Source organism: Mus caroli, unplaced genomic scaffold (assembly GCF_978045245.1).
Source record: "Mus caroli unplaced genomic scaffold, Mus_caroli_1 scaffold_6, whole genome shotgun sequence".
Taxonomy (NCBI): Eukaryota; Metazoa; Chordata; class Mammalia; order Rodentia; family Muridae; genus Mus; species Mus caroli.
In genome coordinates this window covers 2,166,824-2,186,429 of record NW_028227261.1, presented here as the reverse complement: position 1 = coordinate 2,186,429, position 19,606 = coordinate 2,166,824, and the positions used below count along the sequence as shown (strand labels likewise).

Genomic DNA, 19,606 nt, shown 5'->3' with positions numbered 1-19,606 from the left:
CATCTGTTCCTAACAGCTGTTGCTAGACAAAGGCGCCAGAAACAGCGGGAAGGGGGCATCTGAGGGGAGGTGCTGGCCTGGAGGAGGACATGAAGAGGCAGGAAAGGGCAGTGATCCTGCAGCCGCGTCCAGGGCACCTGCCTCTCTCCCCTTTCCTCTGCTGACCAATAGCACTCTGTCCTTTTTCTGCATTTGAAGAGCTGGACCGGCCTCTGGCTCTTGGTGTCCACCTTCTTGTGGTCCATGGAGAACCAGGGAAGCAGAGAGAAAGGTCTGCTCAAACACTGGGTGTGGAGGGTGAGAACTGGGATTTCTGCCCTCAGGGTCAAGCCCCCCCCCACTGCCTCTTGGCACACAGTTGGTGCTCACAATGTGAACTTTGCCCTCCACTCAATCTCCCAAGACCCTGTCGTAGGGCCTCATTGATCTGGAACCTGTCCCTCGACATGTGACAACACCCAGAGATTCTCAACCTTGCTGCTGTGACTAGCCCTAACCTTTGGCACGGGCCCCTCAGCTCATCCTACACAGCACCTGGGAGAGGCATCTCTGAGTTCTCTTCTAGCTGGGCAGGGGGATCATTTCACTTTTGAGATAGGGTTTCTCTGTGTAGATCAGACTGGCTTCAAACTTTAGATCCACCTCCACTGGCCACCCAGAGGCTGTGATTTAAGCATGTGCCACCGCACCTAGTCTCCAGGCCATTTTTAAAGTGGAGTTTCTGTGAAGCACCCGGAATCTAAAAGGACAGCCAGAACTGAAGGCCATTTGCAGGAGCAAGGAGCGCCATATGCAGAAGCCAAAATGGCCAAGGGGCAAAGCCAGCTCTAGAGTCCGGTGCCCCTGCATGGCAAACTGTGCAGAGTCTCCAACAGTGTGGAAAACATAGGCCCTCGCCCTTGAGCTAACTGTCACTCCCTGTGGGAGAAACAGCACTTATGGGCTTCTAATCTGTCCACTTCCCCATCTTAGAGATGGGGCCACTCAGATCCAGGAGACTAAAGGATCCTGAGAACCTCCCAACCTAGAAGACCAGGATGGGCTACAAAACGAGGACATCGAGCCCCAGAGACCTTCAGTTCCCTCTTTACCCATCACAACTGTCTAGACTCTGCTATGTCATCTACATGGCCATAGGAAGCTAAGGCCACAAGGATATCCCTCGCCATGCCTAGGGTTCTCCTCAGACCCACTAGGGGCTCATCTGCTCCTGCCCATCCCATTTGCTTTAATCTTACAACACACTCTACTCCAATGAGACTCGGGAATGGTCAGATGTCGAGGCCTGGCCCACCCCTCTGCACAAGGCCAGGCAGACAAGCTGGTACCCAGGAGGCTGCACCTCTCCCAGGGTCCTCTCCATTCTAGCCCCTTCCATCACCTCAACTTCACAAGCAAGGATGTGGAGACTCGGGAGCATGTGAGAACTTGAACTCACTGACTGCACCTGTTTCTGACAGCCATCAAGTTGGGGGAGAAGAGCATCATGGAGTCCTGAGGGTTCACTACAGCTGGTAGACCTGCTCAAGACGTTCCATGTGACAGAAAGTAAACTTCCTTAGACACAGAAGGAACCACTGAAGAGAACACATATCCCACCTACTCAAGGACCATGCTGGCTTAAGCCATGACACCTTTGCTGGACTATCCTGGTATTTGGGTGGGGTTGTCCAGCACACAGGAACAACTGGACACCAGTCAGCACTGAGTAGGGCTCTGTGGGGGCGGAGGGGGTACCTGAGAACACAGGAGGTAGAGTTGCTGGAAGTCCTGAGAACCTCAGATGCCAGAACTGCCCATTGACCTGAGAAGATGTCTGGGTAGTGTTTCTTGTCCTGGACCCAGCTAGGGATGGGGCTAGAGTTCTCAGGGATGGGGATAGCATTTGGGAGCTTCCACCTCATCACAGCGCTGAGCTGGCCCTGGTACCCCAGCCCTCTTAGGGCCCTTTCCTCTCTGTGCCTCCCATAGCCCCTGGAACTCTAAACCATACACGCTCAGGCACTCTCTTAAAACCACCCAGCACCTTAGAAGCCGCTGCAAACAACACGTGAATCCATGGCATGCACACCCTCCTCCCTATGAGAGTGCTCACCAACTCCTCCCTCTGAGAGTGCTCCACAGCCCCTCCCTCTGATGCCCATCAGACTTCGGAGGCGCCCCAGGGTGAGTCAGCGGGCTCAGCTCCTGGACTTCAGACACTGGACATAGCAGAGCACCCGTGGAGCTGAGTGTGGGCCTGGGCAGGCTACCCTGTCTGCAGCATTCACAGACCAGTCTGTACTCTGTAGTCTATACCCAGACCATTGCTTCCTCCGGGCTGCACCCTGAAATGATGATGGACTCTGTAGGTCCCCAAACCACTCCCACACATCTGCACTCCAAACTGTCATTTCCATAGCTGCCTCCATCCCTGGACTCAAAGATGCCTCCCTGTGGTGCCCGGATGCCCCTTTCCTCTGCGATCCTAATAAGCTGTAATCGACCATGTAATTTATGAGATCAAACTTCAGCTACCTCATTTCACGGCATGCAATGTCTAGTGCTCTCTGCATCCCCCCGCCCGCCCCCAACTTCCTGCAGCCCCTGCAAGCCCTCACCCCACCCCTAGTTCCCTGCAATTCCTGCAGCCCCTGCAAGACCTCACCCCACCCCTAGTTCCCTGCAGTCCAGATGAGTTCTGGAGCATTGCAGCCACATGGCCCTATCTGTCACTCATCTCTGAGTCTTGATTTTTGCTATCAGGGCTGCTGGAAGTTCTGAGCATACAGGAAGCTGTTGGACCAGTAGCTGTCTCTTGAAAGAACTGTGCGTGAGGGTCAGCTGAGCCCTGCAGAAGGGAGGCCAGGAAGTCCTGTTTCCAGGGAATTCCCACTTCTAAGAGCTGAGCTGTGTGCCCAGGAATTTCGTCCATGGCTTTACTACAAGGCGTGTTGCTACCTGAGAAAGCGGCCCCTTGTTTGCGGAGGTGTTGAGCCCCGCCCGTGTTACCCCTGCTGGGAGCAGCATGCCCCAGCAGGTGAGCACCTAGGAGCACCCGCCAACACATTTACGTTGGGCATCTTTGGGGCCGGGGTGGGTACCACATCCCTAGCCTCCGGGGCCCCAGGGCTGTTCCCTGCTTCTCCCTTCAGTCACAGTGGGGTCTCTGAGCACTCTGCCCTCTCAGGCATAAGCTGGGTAGCTTAGACTGTGGGAGGCAGCTTCCAGAACTCCTAAAGCAGGCATCTTTAGAGTCTTTGTGTAAGGCCCTCCCTCCCTGGAGCCTAGTAGCCATCTCCTATCCCTCTAGACTGTAGGACACACATATCCTAGATGATGGGTGTCAGAATCATGTCTCTACGGAGTAGCAGGCAGAATGGGGGACTATCCTCATCATGATGCAGGGCCATTCTCTTCTCCAAGCCCCAGGCTCTCCTTCTACAGCATCTGCCTCAGTTCCCTTGCCTGTAAAATGGACACTTACAGGTGAACTGCTATTCTGAGACAGGCTCCTGAGCTGGCAGAGATCAGGGCTGAACAGGCAGAGCTCAGAGAAGTGGGCATCACCAGGATGATACCTGATAGTCCCTTACACCCTGGGGCTGCCACTACAGAGGGAGTCTCACCCAGTTCCATGGGAGATCAGTGGGCTCTGACCAACCTTCCACCTCTACAGAGAGAGGGGAGCAAGGGCATAGTGCCTCCTGTCTCTTCAACCCTTGTTCACTGATGCCTAAAGTGACCAGGCTTCTCCCTCCAAGTAGGGGTTAGCCTCACACTTTGCTTGGCTTCTAGAGTCCCTGGGCCTCTAGCACATGGCTCATCAGGTGCTAGTGGGAGGAAGGCTGCACTGGAGACATGCTCAGCTGTCTGGTGCCTCTGCAGCCGACATGTGCCAACTCGGCTTGGGCTTTGCTCTTCCTTAATGTGCTTGCAGGGTTCCTCTGACAAGTCCCCGCCTGACGCTTTCCCAACCCTCTCGCCTTTGGGATCCTTGCACTTTGGTGGTCCAGTAGGGGAGGATGCTGAGGACAGAAGGCCTCGAGGGACTTCCTCGGGAACAGAGGCCTTCACTTGCCCTTTGCATGCTCCAGTCACCTTCCTCCAGCTCCTGGCACCACCAGGGCACGGCAGTGGTAGCCAGAGAGTGAGGCAGGAACAGAATCCCACAGCTACTGTGTCTTCTTGCCAAGAGGAGCTCCCAATAGGAGGCAAATTCCAAAGGCTGGCTGCTTGGTACCCCTCTTGGTCCCAGGAAAGAGCGCACAAGATGAGGAATAAAACCACTGTCCCCACTGGCCACATCTTCCTCTCCTAATATAAGGAGCTTGCCTTAGAACCCTTCATCCTGACCAGTCCAGAGATGGCTATAGAGACTTGGGCCAATCAGAAAGATAGGGACAGCTCAGAGGCACAGAGCAAACAAGTATGCTCAGACCAACACGAAGAAGCAGTGTTTCTGGGCAAAGGAAAAAGAGGGGTGGCCTCTCCATAGGGCCTCAAGATGTTGGACAATCCCAACTCCCTTCTCTCTGAGGGCCGAGGCTTCCTAAGAACAAAGGTACCCCAGGAAAAACCAGAGAAAGAGAGATGCAAGTGAAAGAGGAAGTGGTCGGCCATCAATGGAAAGAGAGGCCCACTGGACTTGCAAACTTTATATGCCCCAATATAGGGGAATGCCAGGGCCAAAAGAATGGGAATGGGTGGGTAGGGAAGTGGGGGGCGCTATGGGGGACTTTTGGGATAGTATTGGAAATGTAATTGAGGAAAATATGTAATAAAAATATAAAAAAAAAAAAAGAAAATAAGGAAATGCAAAACAAAACAAAAAAAAAAAAAAAAAGAAAGAGGAAGTGGTCCCAGGGAACCACCTGGGTCCAGCCATTGGACCCTTCCTACCACTGGGTCCAATCATGCTTGAATCCATTCTTACCTAGGAGTTGACAGCACCATGAGCTCATTGCATATTTTCTTCCGACCCAAGGTGGGCTCCCCAAAGCCCTGCTTCCTCGTTCCACCTGAGAAAAGCCAACCCGCATTTATCATCAACGTCCAGTCTTTAGCGCAGCCCCACTCACCATGCCTTGCAGGTGGAAGACATCCATGTTGGACTCCTCGCTGCCTGATGCCTCGCTAGTCCCTTGGCTGGGCTGGGGGAGGTCAAAGTAGGTGCTGTCTGGCTCTCTGTGAGGGGAAGGACACTGGATGTTAGCATCTGCTCTAGAATCCCCTGTGCTCCCCTGGTTCAGGACATCAGGCTACCCCATGTGTGTGTGTGTGTGTGTCCATCTCAGGAGATAAGCCATATGTCCTTGGACTTCCGGAGTTTTCCAGGTCCTACAATCCTTGCCAGCCCTCGGCTTGCCCCTCAGGCCTATTAGAAAATGCTTCATACACATGATCTCTGTGCCCACAGCCCTCTAGAGAACTGGCCAGAGGACAGACCATGACTGTGGGTCACATGCACACAGGACATGGCCCAAGGCAGCTGCTACCTCAGCAGACCCCTCTCCCAACCTATTTATTCCAAGCCAGCTAAGCCAACCAAGCCCAGTGAGGCGGAGTTCTCCATACTCACAGAGAACTCCACAGGTGCTCGAAGGTGGAGGAGGAGGAAGAAGAGGACTGGGCCATCTCCCCAACGCTGCCGCTCATTCTGGAAGAAGAGGGAGGACACTGAGAATTGGAGAATCCTGCCTTCCTCAGTACCAGGCGAGCCAAGTGGACGGCGGGGCTGCCTATGATGGTGCAAGGAGATCCCAGAGCTGCGCTAAGTCCTCCCACCCACGTTGCTCCCCCCCATGCCTCCCTTTTCCCTGTCTAGCTCCCCTTCTCTTCCTCCCTACCCTCCCCACTCCCAAGCAGCTCATTCTCTGGTCCAGGAGGTGAGACTGAGGCAAGCTTGGTTTTAGAGACGCCATTCCCAGATTCTGCTGCCAGAAAATGGGTAAGAAGGGCATGTGCCCTCACGTTGGGTAGATGCTGTTGGAGAAGGGAATTTAGTCTTTGTGGTCTTAGGTCAGTTTTTTGAGAGAATGGGCCATGACTGCCGTCACCGTGTCCTAAACCTACAATGACGGCCAGGGTTAGGTCAAGCCAGGTCTTGATTTGTGTATGTTGGAGGGGGAAGGTTGTGACTTGTCTCCAGGTCTTCGAGACAGCTCAAACTTCATCCGTTCCTCTTAGTAAGAGCGTGTGTAGGGCGCCCCCTGCTGGAACCATGCCTGTAATGCACAGTTATGCAGGTTACCGTGGGACTCAAGACCCTATGGTCCTCACCCTGCAAGGTCTAAAGCTAAAGTCCTAGGACTGCCCTGGAGCTGTCACCTGTGGATGGTCTCCTCAAAGGAGATAAAGGGGAGCAGGGTCACTCTAACCCCAGCTAGTACCCACAACCGCTTTCCCCACGATTTCCTCAGCACAGCCTCCCACGCGGAGGCTCCGCCCACTCACAGTCACCCTGGAGGAGGGGCAGCGTAAGGGCGCTCAGGCACAGTAAGTTGTGGGAGGGTGGGGTTGTGGGAGGGTGGGGCAGGGAAACCCCAGCCCACCTGCCCGCTGCCCATTAAGGAGCAGCTCCCTGGGCCTTCTAAGCCCTGCAAACCAGCTTGGCCCAGCTCTGCACGGCCAAGCAGACAGGTCCAGACTTGCCCAGGGCTGGCAGGGCAGATCTGTCGCTTTTGTCTGACCCCAGGCAGGAGGCTGCTCATAGTGGTTTGTGGCACGCATCTAGAGATGGCACGCGCCAGGCCATGGGTCCTCAGAGAAGTGGCACAAGCTGAGAGGGCCAGTAAAAGGGGACCAGCTGAGCACAGGCAGAGAGAAACCTGAGGGTGGGGGCTCTGTCAGGAAGGGAGGATGACACAGGACAAGTATCCTGTACATATCGCAGTCCTGCCCTACTCAGAAGACAGGCTCAGAGGCCTTACATGCCTTGCCTAAGGTCACACAACTATAATAAGCACAGGAATTAATCTAATTTATACTCTTCTCTAGTAATAAGGATTAATTTTTCCCACCTCCCATTTATCACAGTCATGAAGGTTTTGACAAGCCATTGGCCAACCAGCATGGAAGGTGGACAGAGCTGCCTTCACCAGCTCCGGGGGACTGGTACTTTCTGGTGAGGAGCCATTGGTCAGGGAGGTATCTCTTTGCAGGCAGAGTGGGCTGGTCAGCTAGGCCAGGCTGGTGGATACCCTGAGACCCAAGATGACATGCTTAGAAGTCCTGCCCCAGGGACCACTTGGTCCTCTTCTCTCTTTTACAAGGACTATGCCAAGCTCAGAAAGGGAAAGGACATGGCTCAAGTCACACAGTGAACGGACTCCAGGCCCCTTCGCAGTGACATTATTCACTTTAGCCAGACAGGGTGAGAGACTGGGAACACATCAGAAGAGGAACTGTCAGATACAATATGACCCGGACATGTTAGGTGACATTTGACTGTGACCAGGAACAAACTGCTGATTCAAAACAGCACAAGGTAGACGGTCTGTGAAGACCGTGCTGAACCACCTAGTGTCCGAGCAACATGCACTGAACAGGAAATCCGCACAGGGAGGCAAAGGCAGGTTGGGGGTGCCAGCCTGAGGTGCTACGGCAGCGAGCAAGGGCTCATGGGGCCAGGGTTTCTCCTGGGGATTTAAGATGCCGGAAGTCGCTGAGCTTCAAAATGTTGTTTGGAAGACAGCAGTGGTGCACACGTGCAGTCCCCACTGTGACAAGGCTGAGGCAAAATCATCAGATCAAGGTCAGCCAAAAACAACAACAATAATACTTTTAAAATAAAATGCTAATTATATGTTAGGAGAATTTCAGGGCATTCCTTAAATTTTTACTTAATTACATTGATTGATTGATTGTGAGGAGTGGATTCTCTCCTTCCAGTACATGGGGTTCTAGGATTGAACTCAGGTCATCAGGCTTGGCAGCAATCACCCTTACCCACTGAGCCATTTTACTGGCCCACATTTTTTTTTTTAATTAAAAAAGAGGGGAGAGACATTTGTGGCAGGCAGCACCTGGAATGGATGTCAGTCCTGCTGTGATCACACTGTCTGAGATGGTCTCCCAAATTCCTTTGCCACACCCACTGATGTTCTCAGGATAGGAATGAGCACTTTGAGACCCCCTGTTAGGCTGAGGACTCCATGTGTATGTTCCTGGAAGGTCCCATCAGAGATGTAGCCTTGCAGGTTGTCAGCAAGAGCCTTGGCTTGGATGGGATCTGGGTATCACAGTACAGATTGTACCAGGAGTACCCTGCTGGTAACTCTACCTGCCACACCTTACCCCACCCGCTGACACCCATGCTGGCTTGCCTCCCCAATTCCAGAAACAGCATATCTGAAGATGGACAGCCTACTGAGGAAGCAAGGGGGGATTTGGGTCCCTCTTCACCCCTTGTGTCCCTATGGCCAGCTCAAGCAGAGGGAAATGGCAGGGCCACACTGAAATAGAGCAGGAGGTGGGAAAGGAGCTATCTGCAGGCAGCAGACTTCCAGGAGCTTGGCAGAGTTTGCAGCTCTGCCCCAAGACCCCTTGCCAAGTCCTCTGCTTTCCACACCTCCTGCCTACCAGGTCCTCCTGCACCCACACAAGGAAGGAGCATCCAATCAAATCTCTCATGCTGAAGATCAAATTCTGACCTGCTTGCCAGGGACACAGGCCCCTGCTCACCCTCCTATCTTGCCCCTTACTGGTTGCTAGAGTCCTAACAGTCTTAATGGGAGGCACATGGGCCACCTGCTAGTGCTTGGCTCTGTACTTCTAGTCCTACAGCTGGGACATGCCTCCTTGCCCATGTCCTTGAAAGGTCCTTACCAGCATCTAGCTCTGAACTCATGGAGCACCACAGCCTCACGGAAGCCACCACTATCACCCAGCCCTGTCACCCTCCCCCCATTTTCTACAAAATTCCTGCAGCTGGTAACCCAACCTTACTATATTATAAACTTATAGTCTCTCTCTTCAGAGAGACAGAAAGGGAAAGAGGGAGGGAGGGAGGGAGGGAAGGAGGGAGGGAGGGAGGGAGGGAAGGAGGGAGGGAGGGACACAGAGAGATGGAGAGATAATTGAAGAGTCAGAGCCAGAGTCAGGGGCAGGGATAGGATAGTTGGATGGATGGATGGAGAGAGAGAGAGAGAGAGAGAGAGAGAGAGAGAGAGAGAGAGAGAGGATAGAGAGATGATAGAGAGACAGACATATGACAGTCAGAGGCAGGGGCAGGGGCAAGATAGATGAATGGATAGATAGACTGATAGATGGTAGATAGATAAATAGATGATAGATTGATAGATTATTGATAGATAGTAGGTAGATGATAGGTACATACATATATACATAGATGATAGATACATAGATAGATAGATACATGGATGATAGATACATAGATGATAGATTGATAGACGATAGATTGATAGATTATAGATAGATGATAGATACATACAAACATAGATGATAGATAGATATATAGATGGTAGATGGATAGGTAGATAGATGATAGATTGATAGATGCATGCATGCTCTTTACTGAGCCCTTTCTATAGGTCCCACACACTCCTCAAGCTAAGAGATGTGTTCACCAGAGGAACGAGCCCCAGACACCGCAGGAACAGATTGCGTAAGCACAGAAAGTGATTTAAAACATCAAGTCATGATGGCAAAGAGGCCAGTTTTGAGAAACTACTTGTCCTCTGGAAAGTACAAAAAAAATCAGTGTTGGGAAGCACAGATATAGAAAATAATTATGTTGTGCGTGTGTGCATGCCTGTGAGTGCAGATGCTCAACTCAGAGGTCAGAGGACAGCTTCCGGGAGTCAGTTTTCTCCTCCTACTCTGTAAGTCTCAGGGATCAAACTCAGAGTTTTCAGAACTGGTAGCAAGCACCTTCACCCACTGAGCCATCTCACTGGCTCTGAGATTGTAGTGTTTACTGAAGATTTGAGTTTTCCTAGAGAGAACACACATCCCGTAGTGTGAGGAAAGGCATAGAAGGCCCAGAATTGGCATAGGAAGACTTTAGGGAGAAGCACCAACCAAGGAGGCCTGGCCCCGCCTGGCCTGCCGTGTCAGAAGCTCTGTCAGCAGCCAGGTCACAGGCTGTGGGCATGGCAGGGATCTGGGCTGTCTCTGGCCCTGCCCTAGCCTTGCCTCCAGCTCCATCAAAGCCTCAGATGAGCCTCCTCCTTTGCTGAACTGGATCTCCTCCAGGCCTGGCAGTGCCTGCATCATGAAACAGGACCACAGCAAACTGATAAAGATGGTCTGTGCCAAACTCAGACCTCAGCACCTGCTACCCCCCAAGGAGTCCCAACAAGCATGAGAGTCAGGGGTACATCAGCTAGACCTGTGGTGCCAGGATATGCGGAGGAGAATAAGGCTGTAAACGGAAAGCCACACACACGGATAGCACATGCTCACTGAGCCAACGGCATGGCTCCTCCACTGAGCCAACACCGAGCCAATGACAGGCCTCCTCGCTGGAGGACACAGCTCCTCACTGAGCCAAAGGCATGGCTCCTCCACTGAGCTCTGGCAACTCTGACTGGACTTGAGCCCATGGATATTTACATCTGCTGGGAACAGTTCCATCTTCACAACTGGGTGGTGGCAGGCCCCGTCGGCCTCCACGGAGAGAGAGAGCCCAGAGATGCTAACCAGACTCCTGGCAGGACTTCTGGGCCCATGCAGCAGCCTAGCTGGGCTCCCCCAACTAGTTCAGAGATGACTAAGCTGTATTTGAGACCCATGGGGCTTGCCCAAGTAGTTCAGCTAGGGCTTGCACCAGAGCAGGTTTGCCAGGGATGTCCTCTATCCTCTGGCCCCTAAGGAAGTCTCTGACTCTCCTATTACCTCACCCTGCACGCGGCCGCGAGTCTCAACTTACCAGCAAGAGCTACCAACCTTCGAACTTCCTGCCTGGCCCCCACATACTCCCAACTCAGCCGAGTCCTTCTCCCAAGCATTCCCCATCATGCCCTGTCACCATGGCTTTGGATACACGTGACTTCAATGTTTGCCTCTCCAAGCCCCCCTGTCCCTTAAAAGCCAGAGGCGGCTGGCTCCTCAAGAAAACCTCTGTCTTGACCAGCTCTGAGTCTGAGCCTTCCTTCTCCATCCCTGTCACCTGACTGGAGGAGGAGACACAGATGTCACTTGGCCACATAGAACACTTCAATCACACAGGATGGGGACCTCCTTCCTTGTTTTTCCCCATCTCCTTTCACCCCTTCTCAGCCCCAGCCTCACTGCCACCTGTGATATACCAGATGCCCATAATTATCCCGAACCTGCTCTGGAAGGGGTACCCCATCCATGGGGATGCACCCCCCACCTTCTAGGAGCCTAAATACCCACCCTCCCTAGTGGAAACTAAAGCAAGTCTGTCCACATATAGTCCAGACACAGGAGAGTCAGGATCTTCAGCATGATGACACTGGGTCCCCTGGCTATGGCAGGGCCCTTTTCGGGTCAGCAGGGAAATCCCCAGAGAAACTTACCCGGCCTGGGGAATCTCTATGATGGTATGTCTACATGACATGATCAATACTGTGGTTTGTCTCCACTGTCATCCTTCTAACGATTTGTTCCAGTGGACAGGGGAATTGAAATCAGAAGTACCTAGTATATTAGTGGTGATGACAGGAGGGGCCCTCTGGATCCATGTCAGCCACTGTGTGAATTTCCCTCCAGGGGACATGAAAGGCTCTAGCACCCATGAGATCCTTGTGTGGGCAGAGGGCGTGTCAGGCTCAGGAACATGGCCAGGGAGTGTCTCTCCTGAAATGACAGTATCTCTGGGCAGTGGCAAAGACACAAAACTCAGAGTGTCAAGAGCCTGGCCACATCGGGGCCCTGGTGCCAGAAGCCTGTTTCCCTTAAGCTACCTCCGGAAAAGGAGGCTACACAGAGGCTGAGGTCCCACCTGATGCAGGCAGAAGTACCTCCTTCTTCAGGGCCAGTGTGGCAACCATCTTGGTCCTGCCCCATCTGGAAACTGGCTGGATCCCTCCCCTTCTCTCACAAGACAACCTCATCCTTCAGCAGGACATTCTGTTCCCTAGCCAGGTGTGGCCCTAGATGTCCAGATGGCAGCGGTGGCCTTCCCCTCAAGCTGGGGGAGCCAAGCACTGGTGAAGGAAGACAAATTTAGCTGCCCCGTGTGGGGCAGGGTGTGCTATGTGAAGCATTAAGCAGCTGCCTTCTCTTGCCTGGGCTCAGGCCACCCGCCAGGGAATGGGAACAGGGCTGGAGGAAAACTAGCCTGCATCCCTCAGGCCACCCAGCATTACCTGTGCTTCTTGAAAGAGACGATAGTTGACCAAACTTCCCATCCATGCTAAGTCACCTGGCACCACGTGGAAACTCAGACAAGACCAAAGGAAATGAACATTGTAGCATGCTGACCTCCATGCATCTACCCAAGACAGCAGGAACCCCTCGATATACAGAGAGTAAGTGTGTCTTGCATCGTATTTGCTCACTCAGGGCACACAGTGCCTAGCTATTGACCCCTGCACTCTACTCTCCCCTCCTGGAGATGACAGTACTTTGAGTACACACTCTTACCTTCCTGGGGAAGCCCACACACTCATTTCCAAAGCCCTACTCATGTTCAGACATCCAAAGACGACCCTAAACTCTGCCGACCTGCTCAGGCCTGCCTTCTGCTTCCATTTCTTCACCCCATGGTGGGGCTATGTAGGACATATGGCCTCTAGCTCCATCATTCCCTAACCTGAAATTCAGCCCTGCTAGGCACTTAAGCTGGGGCTCTTCCTGAGCTGGCCACATGGCCCTCTGCCACTCTGCAGCTGTGCGAACCAGGGCAGGTGACATGCCCACATGAGTGTCAGTGTCCTCATCTGTAAAGGGATAACTGAGAATTGTCATGCTCACCCCTGTGGAATGATGTAATAGGATGAGCGTGAAGCATCGGGCAGGTGACAATCCTGCATAGAGCAGGGGACAAACCACAGCAAAGTCACAGTCCCTTTAGTATAGGGCTCAGAGTGGAAGAGAACAAGTCCGGTCCTCTTGTCAGGGGAAGGCCTGGTGAGAAACTACGTCTGTGGACAGAGACAGACATACGTACGTCATACATACGTTGATCTGGTCTCTGCCCCATCACAGCAACTGTGGTCTCACCACTCTTTGAAAGTGTTCTCAAGCCTGCTGAGCACCATCCCACACACTGGGTGTCTCAAAAACCAAATTGATTCCTATTGTATGGAAGAGGGGAGTCCTGGGTAACCTGGTTACTTGGAGGCAGAATGGATGATCATCCTGTGCTGATGTCAAAGGATGGGTACTAGGAAGAAGGACCAGGAAGCCCAGGGAGTCTGGACTCCTACCCTATGCCTCCAAGTTATCGTGTCTGGAAATAAGGGGACAGGTGAATTTGGAGGGCGGGGTTCAGAGGTACACCAGGCCTGATGGAGGGGCGATTCAAGGGAGCAGCCCCCTCCTGGCAATGTGGCGAGAGCTTCCAAGGGAGACCAGGCAGGGGTGGGGGGGAGTGAGTGGCAAGACTGGTTCGGGCCAGCAAGGATGGAGAGGAAAGAGGACCAGGTCCATCGACATCGAGGGCAGAGTGGAGCTCATGCTGAGATCAGGAGAGACAGGAGGCTGTAGTCAAGATGGGTGTCTGTCTAGTCTGTGTGTACAGGTAGCCAGAACAGGTCTCAGCAGGGCAAGCACCCTCCTCACGGGAGTTGCCGCAGCCCTAGCTCTTCCACACGCAGCCCTACTCCCTGACAGAGCTGTGGGGTGCAGAGGCTGCAGGTCACAGAGACAAGCCCAATCCGGGACAGGTAGAACAATTGAGGACCGTGTTGAGGACACAGGCAGAAACAGAGTCTAGAGTGTCCATCCTGACCCTCAGACCTCTGGACTGACCAACATCAGAACCCTCAACAAGCCACCAATTCAGGGCCCTCCATCTCTTCCTGTGTGTGGAGTCTGTAGCCTCTTGTCCCTCAAGTAGGCTATATCACACCTTCCTTGCATGAATGGTCTACACAAGGCTTTCAGGAGATTGCTGGACAAGGTTACCAAGGGCCCGACAGTTCTATGTCTGTAATTTAGCCACCTGTGGGGCATCATGGCCCAGTTTCCATTTGGTTTTGAATTTGGAAAGTGGCTTCTTGCAGGCACTACCAGTCCCACTTACCCCTCCAAGGGGCTACCTTGGAGAAGGCTCCAGGTGGCCTTTAACCTGGTAGAATTCGATGTCAAACACATCAGAATCCCTTGTGCTCAGCCCTGGGACCATGAGGAAAGGCTCTGTGCTGCCTGATAGACTCTTACTAGTCATTTCAGAACTGGAACAGCTGCAGAGCCTTACCCCTCGGAGTCTCTGGACAGCCCCTGGCCCCCCAAGTATCATGGCATCTGCTGCAGGGGTAAAACCCTATGTGTGTTCAGATGTAATGCCGAGGATGGACAGGGTTAGCCATGTAGCTCAGCAAGTGCACAGCACAAAGTTGGTGCTCAGTGAACAGACATTGGAGGCAGAATTAACCGGTTAGTATGATGATCTCAAGGCCTTGCAGGTCAGGGAACGTTGGGCAGACCCAGGAGTGAGCTGTTAGAGGTCAAAACTCACCATTCACACCCCAGGGGCTGGGTGAGATGGCTCAGCAACTAAATGTACAGCTGCCAAGCTCAAAGACGTGAGTTCAGTCTCAGGATATGCTCACATGCCTTCATACATATAGACACAATGAATAAATACATATAAGAAAAAGCAAATATATCCTCATTTGGGCTTTGAGCCCTTAGGAGTTCAGATTTTGGGACCCAAGGAAAGAGCACTGGTTTTGTGTGACACATAGCAGGGCCCTGTGTCTTCTTGCTGGTCTTGTCAGCATCCACTGTAGGCACAAGACCCTCGTAGCATAGGGTCTCAGGCTATGAGGGTCTCAGGCTATGGATGTCTCAGGTTATGGGTGTCTCAGGCTATGAGGTTCTCAGGCTATAGGTGTCTCAGGCTATAGGTGTCTCAGGCTATGGGTATCTCAGGTTATGGGTGTCTCAGGCTATGGGTGTCTCAGGCTATGAGGGTCTCAGGCTATTGGTCTCAGGCTATGATGGTCTTGTGCATACAGTGTATGCTAACAGGGCCAGCAGTGGAAGTAACCAGTCAAATTTGAGAAAGCCCAAGACAATTAGCCATGGTGAAACATGTCTGTAATCTCAACCATGGGGAGACTGAGGCAGGAGGATCAGGATCCAAGACCAGCCTGGGGTTCACAGTGAATTCTAGTTTGGGCTACAAAATGAGATCCTGACTTTAAAACTGGGGCAGATATCTTTCTTTCAGGCAATACTCCAGCCATCTGGGCTCCAGGGCCACCGCTAGGTCCTGCTGAGAACACGGTGGTAAAACCACAAAGAGTGTATGGTCCATATACTCCTGATACTCTGCTTCTCCACCCACGTGTGCACACTGGCTCACAATGCACCGCACAACCGAGGTGTTCACGTGTATGCACACACACACACACACACACACACACACACTCACTCACTCACTCTGGTCTCATTGCAATAATTTCTTTTTTTTTTTTTTTTTTTTTTGTTTTTGTTTGGTTTTTCAAGACAGGGTTTCTCTGTTTGGCCCTGGCTGTCCTGGCACTCACTTTGTAGACCAGGCTGGCCTCGAACTCAGAAATCCGCCTGCCTCTGCCTCCCGAGTGCTGGGATTAAAGGCGTGTGCCACCACGCCCGGCCTGCAATAATTTCTATACAGGATTTTCTCTACCTCATCCTAATAGGACGCTGTATAGTTTGCCAGTCCTGGGACATCTAGCCCTGTTCACAGGACAGCAGCACAAGTGGACAACATCAGGAACAGGGCCTACCGAGGCCCCATCTTTCAACACTTAGGCCTGCATGTAGACATGTTGAGCACCAGCCATGTGAGGGGCGGGAAGCCCAGCACAGGCTAAGGATGAACGAGACTCTGAGACTAAGTAGCGGAGGGCGAGTTAGGAAGAGACACTGGGTAGGGGCAACATCTTATAGCACTAACCATGGCCTTGGAAGATCCAGGTAGCTGTTTGGTGTCTCTTGGACACGGAATAAAGAGAAATTCAGGTGGCTCAAAGGAATGAAGGCTGTGGAGTTACCAGAACCACTTCTGGGAGATGTCAGAATCCCTTGTCTCCATCCTGACCTGTCACACACAGTACAGGGGCACAGAGAGACCCTGTAGACTACTCAGTACAGGTGACTTTCCAAAGTGCCATACCATGTTGCCTTGTGCCACCAGAGTCACAGACGGTGCCTCTTTCAGACTGTCTCGGCCACCAGCCTGCCTGTGTGGCAGGCCTGCTTACATGGAGCCTTACTTCTGGGCTACCAGGTGAGTTGGTGGGGAGGGGTTTCCTTATCCTGATGGAACCTTGAGGCTGTTGCCCTGTGGGGAAGGGGGACAGCAAGCGAACCCTGACTTTAGAGCTGAGAGTCAAGCAGAGCCCCTGCCTACCTTGGCTGAGCCTGGGCCTTGGGTGGGTCCATAGACTTGGGTAGAGGTGCTGGAGGCCCCGTGGTGGCTTGCAGTGGCAGGGCAGTGGCGGCAGCGTCCAGTTGCCTAGGTGATGACATTGAAGTTACGGAAGCTGGGAGGCTTGTGTGGCCAGCTCCAAGCCAGTGGGTGGAGCCTGGCAGGGAGCCCTGGGTCTGGGGACCGGCTACCAGGCTTATGGGTATTGTGTTTGATCCTACTCTTGGCAACCAACATGGGGGCAGGCTCCCACTACCTGGGGAAGTGAGCTGGGGAGGTGAAATCTCAGAGGGCCACCCTACAATGTCTGCTCCCCCTGTTGATGGTCCCAAGCACATAAACTAAATCAAGGGATGGTACAATGGACCCCTTAACACCTTGGGCTCATCTCTCTTCCTGTTTTTTTTTTTTGTGCTCCCCTGCAATTCACAATACGTCCTGTATACTGTCATCTCAACAACACAGGTCTCCATAGGCTGGCGGCAGATAAGAACTCCTCTTTTAAATGTCAGAAATCTACTTTGCCTGTTCATACCACACCAGACTCCAGTTGCTGTCGACCCAGGATAATGAACAGCCAGAATGCTGAATTCAGAATTTCTATCCCATATTCTTAACCACTAGTGTACGGGTTTTGAGGGCACCCTACTGTATTCCTGTTGTAATACACATTATATTGGTAAACTATCATGTGCCAGTTAGGCTCTGCAGAAGCAGACTCTGGGGGTGGGGCAGTTCCCTTGTCTCCTCAAAACCCTATGGCTTGGTACAGGCTGGCCCCAGTCTCTGTAACAAGGAGAACAGCCCACAGCAAAGAGCATAAAAAATGTAGCCCTGGCTGGTAGTATGGTGCTGCACACCATTAACCCCAGCACTTGGGAGGTAGAGGCAGGCAGATCTCTGTGAGTTTGAGGCCGGCCTGTGTTCTGAGGTACTGAGTGAGTTCAGGGACAGCCAAGGTTGTATAGTGAGACCCTGTCTCTAGAAGGCAAACCATTTCCAGCAGACATTTCTATTGCTCAAATTCATGGGGTCATCAAATCAGAAGCTTACAACATCCGGTAGAGCCATCTGGAGTAGACTGGCTGGTAGAGCAAGGGTTTACAAACATCCAGCAAGATTGGCTGGGAAAGCAGAGCCAGCCGGTCACAACTCCTGAGCTTCCCCTCTATAAATGAATCTCCAGGCCTAAACTTCCCAGCTTCTCATCCCACTGCAGCCATTTTTAAGGTTAAAAAGTAACATTTGTGACTGTATGTGCATGTGGGTGCAAATCCTCTTGGAGGCTGGAGTGTCAGGTCCCTCGGAACTGGAGCTGAGAGTGGTTTTTGAGCTGCCCAATGTGGGTACCAAACTCAGGTCCCTTTAGAGAACAGTATGCACTCTTAATGGCTAATTGGTCTCTCCAACGCCCACTGCAGACATTTTTATATCATAGGATTTCCCCCTGATGCTCATGAGGGAATCTTCCCTGTTCACACCTAGTCATTTCAGGGAGAGTGGCCTCATACAGCTGGCTTTTAGAGGCAGGGAGATGGTAGACCGTCAGTATAAAGAACATAAGTAAAAAGGGGGAATGCTGAGGGTGGAAAGGCTTGGGTAAAGAGGGAGGGAAGGGATCGGGAGGAATAACTGGATAAAGGGAATACAAATTTAAAAAAAAACTGTTTGGAAAGTAAGATATGCCCAACTGTGCGGTGGGCAACAGTAGCTTAATTGTTAAGGTGACAGGACAGCACTGGGCAGGGAATCCTGTGGGGATTTCAACAAGTGTTTCTGCACATCTCTCTCGAATGAGGCCAAGGTTGAAGATCTGCTCTCACTGTACACCGGGCCCAAGATGGTGTCTAGGTGCTGACTTTAAAGATATCCTCTGTGCATTCCCATGGACAGCAGAGAGAGCTTGTGAACGAACACACACGTGAGTGCTCATGAATACAAAGCTGAGGTGGTGCTTGGTGGCTTCAAACCACATGTGCCTCTTCTCACACAGGGGTGGGGGGGTGGCGATGGCAGGGGAGGGGCAGAGCAACATTGGTTCAAATGAGCATATGAGACCATGAGTCTCCCCCATTCCACAGAGGTGGAAGGACTGGCTTCCATTCCTCTTAGCTACTTTAAGCAACCAGTTCTTCCATCTTAGAAATACCTGCGTAACGACTGCTTGTGGCGGCACTGGGTTGCCTGCCTGATTAATTGTGCAGGATGATCAGGGTTGTCCTAGCCCTGAAGCAGGAGGAAGAACTCCAGGGAGTGGGGGGAGGGGGCTGGTTAAAACATGGTTGCCTTAGGGAGCAGGTTTGCCCAGCTAGCTCAGTCCTCAGCCACTCTGAGCTTCCAATAGAGACATCCACATCATGCTTAAGTGGCAACGGTCAGGGCCCCCAAAGCCCCAGCGTCAATATTTACTCACATCCGAGACTGAAGGGCTGCCTTTGTGGGCCCAACTCCTGCTCAGAAAAACAGAGGACACGCCCTTCAGAGGTCAGAGGCTGCCCTGGCTGACAGCCAAGGCCAGGGAGGTTGGCAGATGGAGGCCCAGTTAAGACTCCCTGCCCTCCCAACCTGCTTGACATTGCCAGAGCACCTGTTCTTTGTCTCATCTGACTCTTCCATCCGGGCCGTTGGCTCTTTCATCCTCAACTCAGTGAGTCCTGAGAGCACATAGGAGTCACACAGAGAATGTGACAGACTCCTCATGCCCTAGCTGATGCTGCTCACTAGGCATGAATTTCAGCGTCCACACCTATCCATAGCACAACCATTACACTGGTACCGTGAGAAGAGTTTCTACCTCTGTTCCCCGATGAGGAAACTGAGGGATTGATTTATATAACATACAGTTCATGACTTGACAGAGCATCCACCAAGCTCCCTTGCAGTGTCTACTTTCACTCTTTGCAGAGATCCATGGAAGCCTGGCCTGGATCCTAAGCAAATCTGCCTTCAGTACATTCGGCTGTGTCCTCTCCTGTCTTCCAGAAGTTAAAGGGAGTGACCTCGGAAAGCAGGTGCCTAGGGCATCACTGGAAGCCACCCTGCTTGCTCGATGATGGTCTCTTGAGGTACATATCTAACATGGCCCCTCTTGTCTCACTGCCAGACCCATCC

The 19,606-nt window shown here is 52.4% G+C and overlaps 1 protein-coding gene across 2 annotated transcripts in view; it reads right to left on the bottom strand.

The window, feature by feature from the left end:
- The window catches only part of Tp73 (tumor protein p73), an 82,806-nt gene that overhangs the window by 42,755 nt on the left and 20,445 nt on the right, over positions 1 to 19,606 (bottom strand). The window contains exons 1-3 of one of the 2 annotated variants that reach the window (XM_085838535.1): positions 16,478 to 16,534; positions 5,561 to 5,638; positions 5,061 to 5,166 (exon numbers count right to left, since the gene is read on the bottom strand). In XM_085838535.1, coding sequence (XP_085694661.1) covers positions 5,061 to 5,166; positions 5,561 to 5,638; positions 16,478 to 16,509 — 216 coding nt within the window. In that variant the 5' untranslated portion in view covers positions 16,510 to 16,534. Of the gene's footprint in view, positions 1 to 5,060; positions 5,167 to 5,560; positions 5,639 to 16,477; positions 16,535 to 19,606 lie in introns of those variants that run through there. The other variant, XM_085838536.1, reaches the window with a different exon arrangement.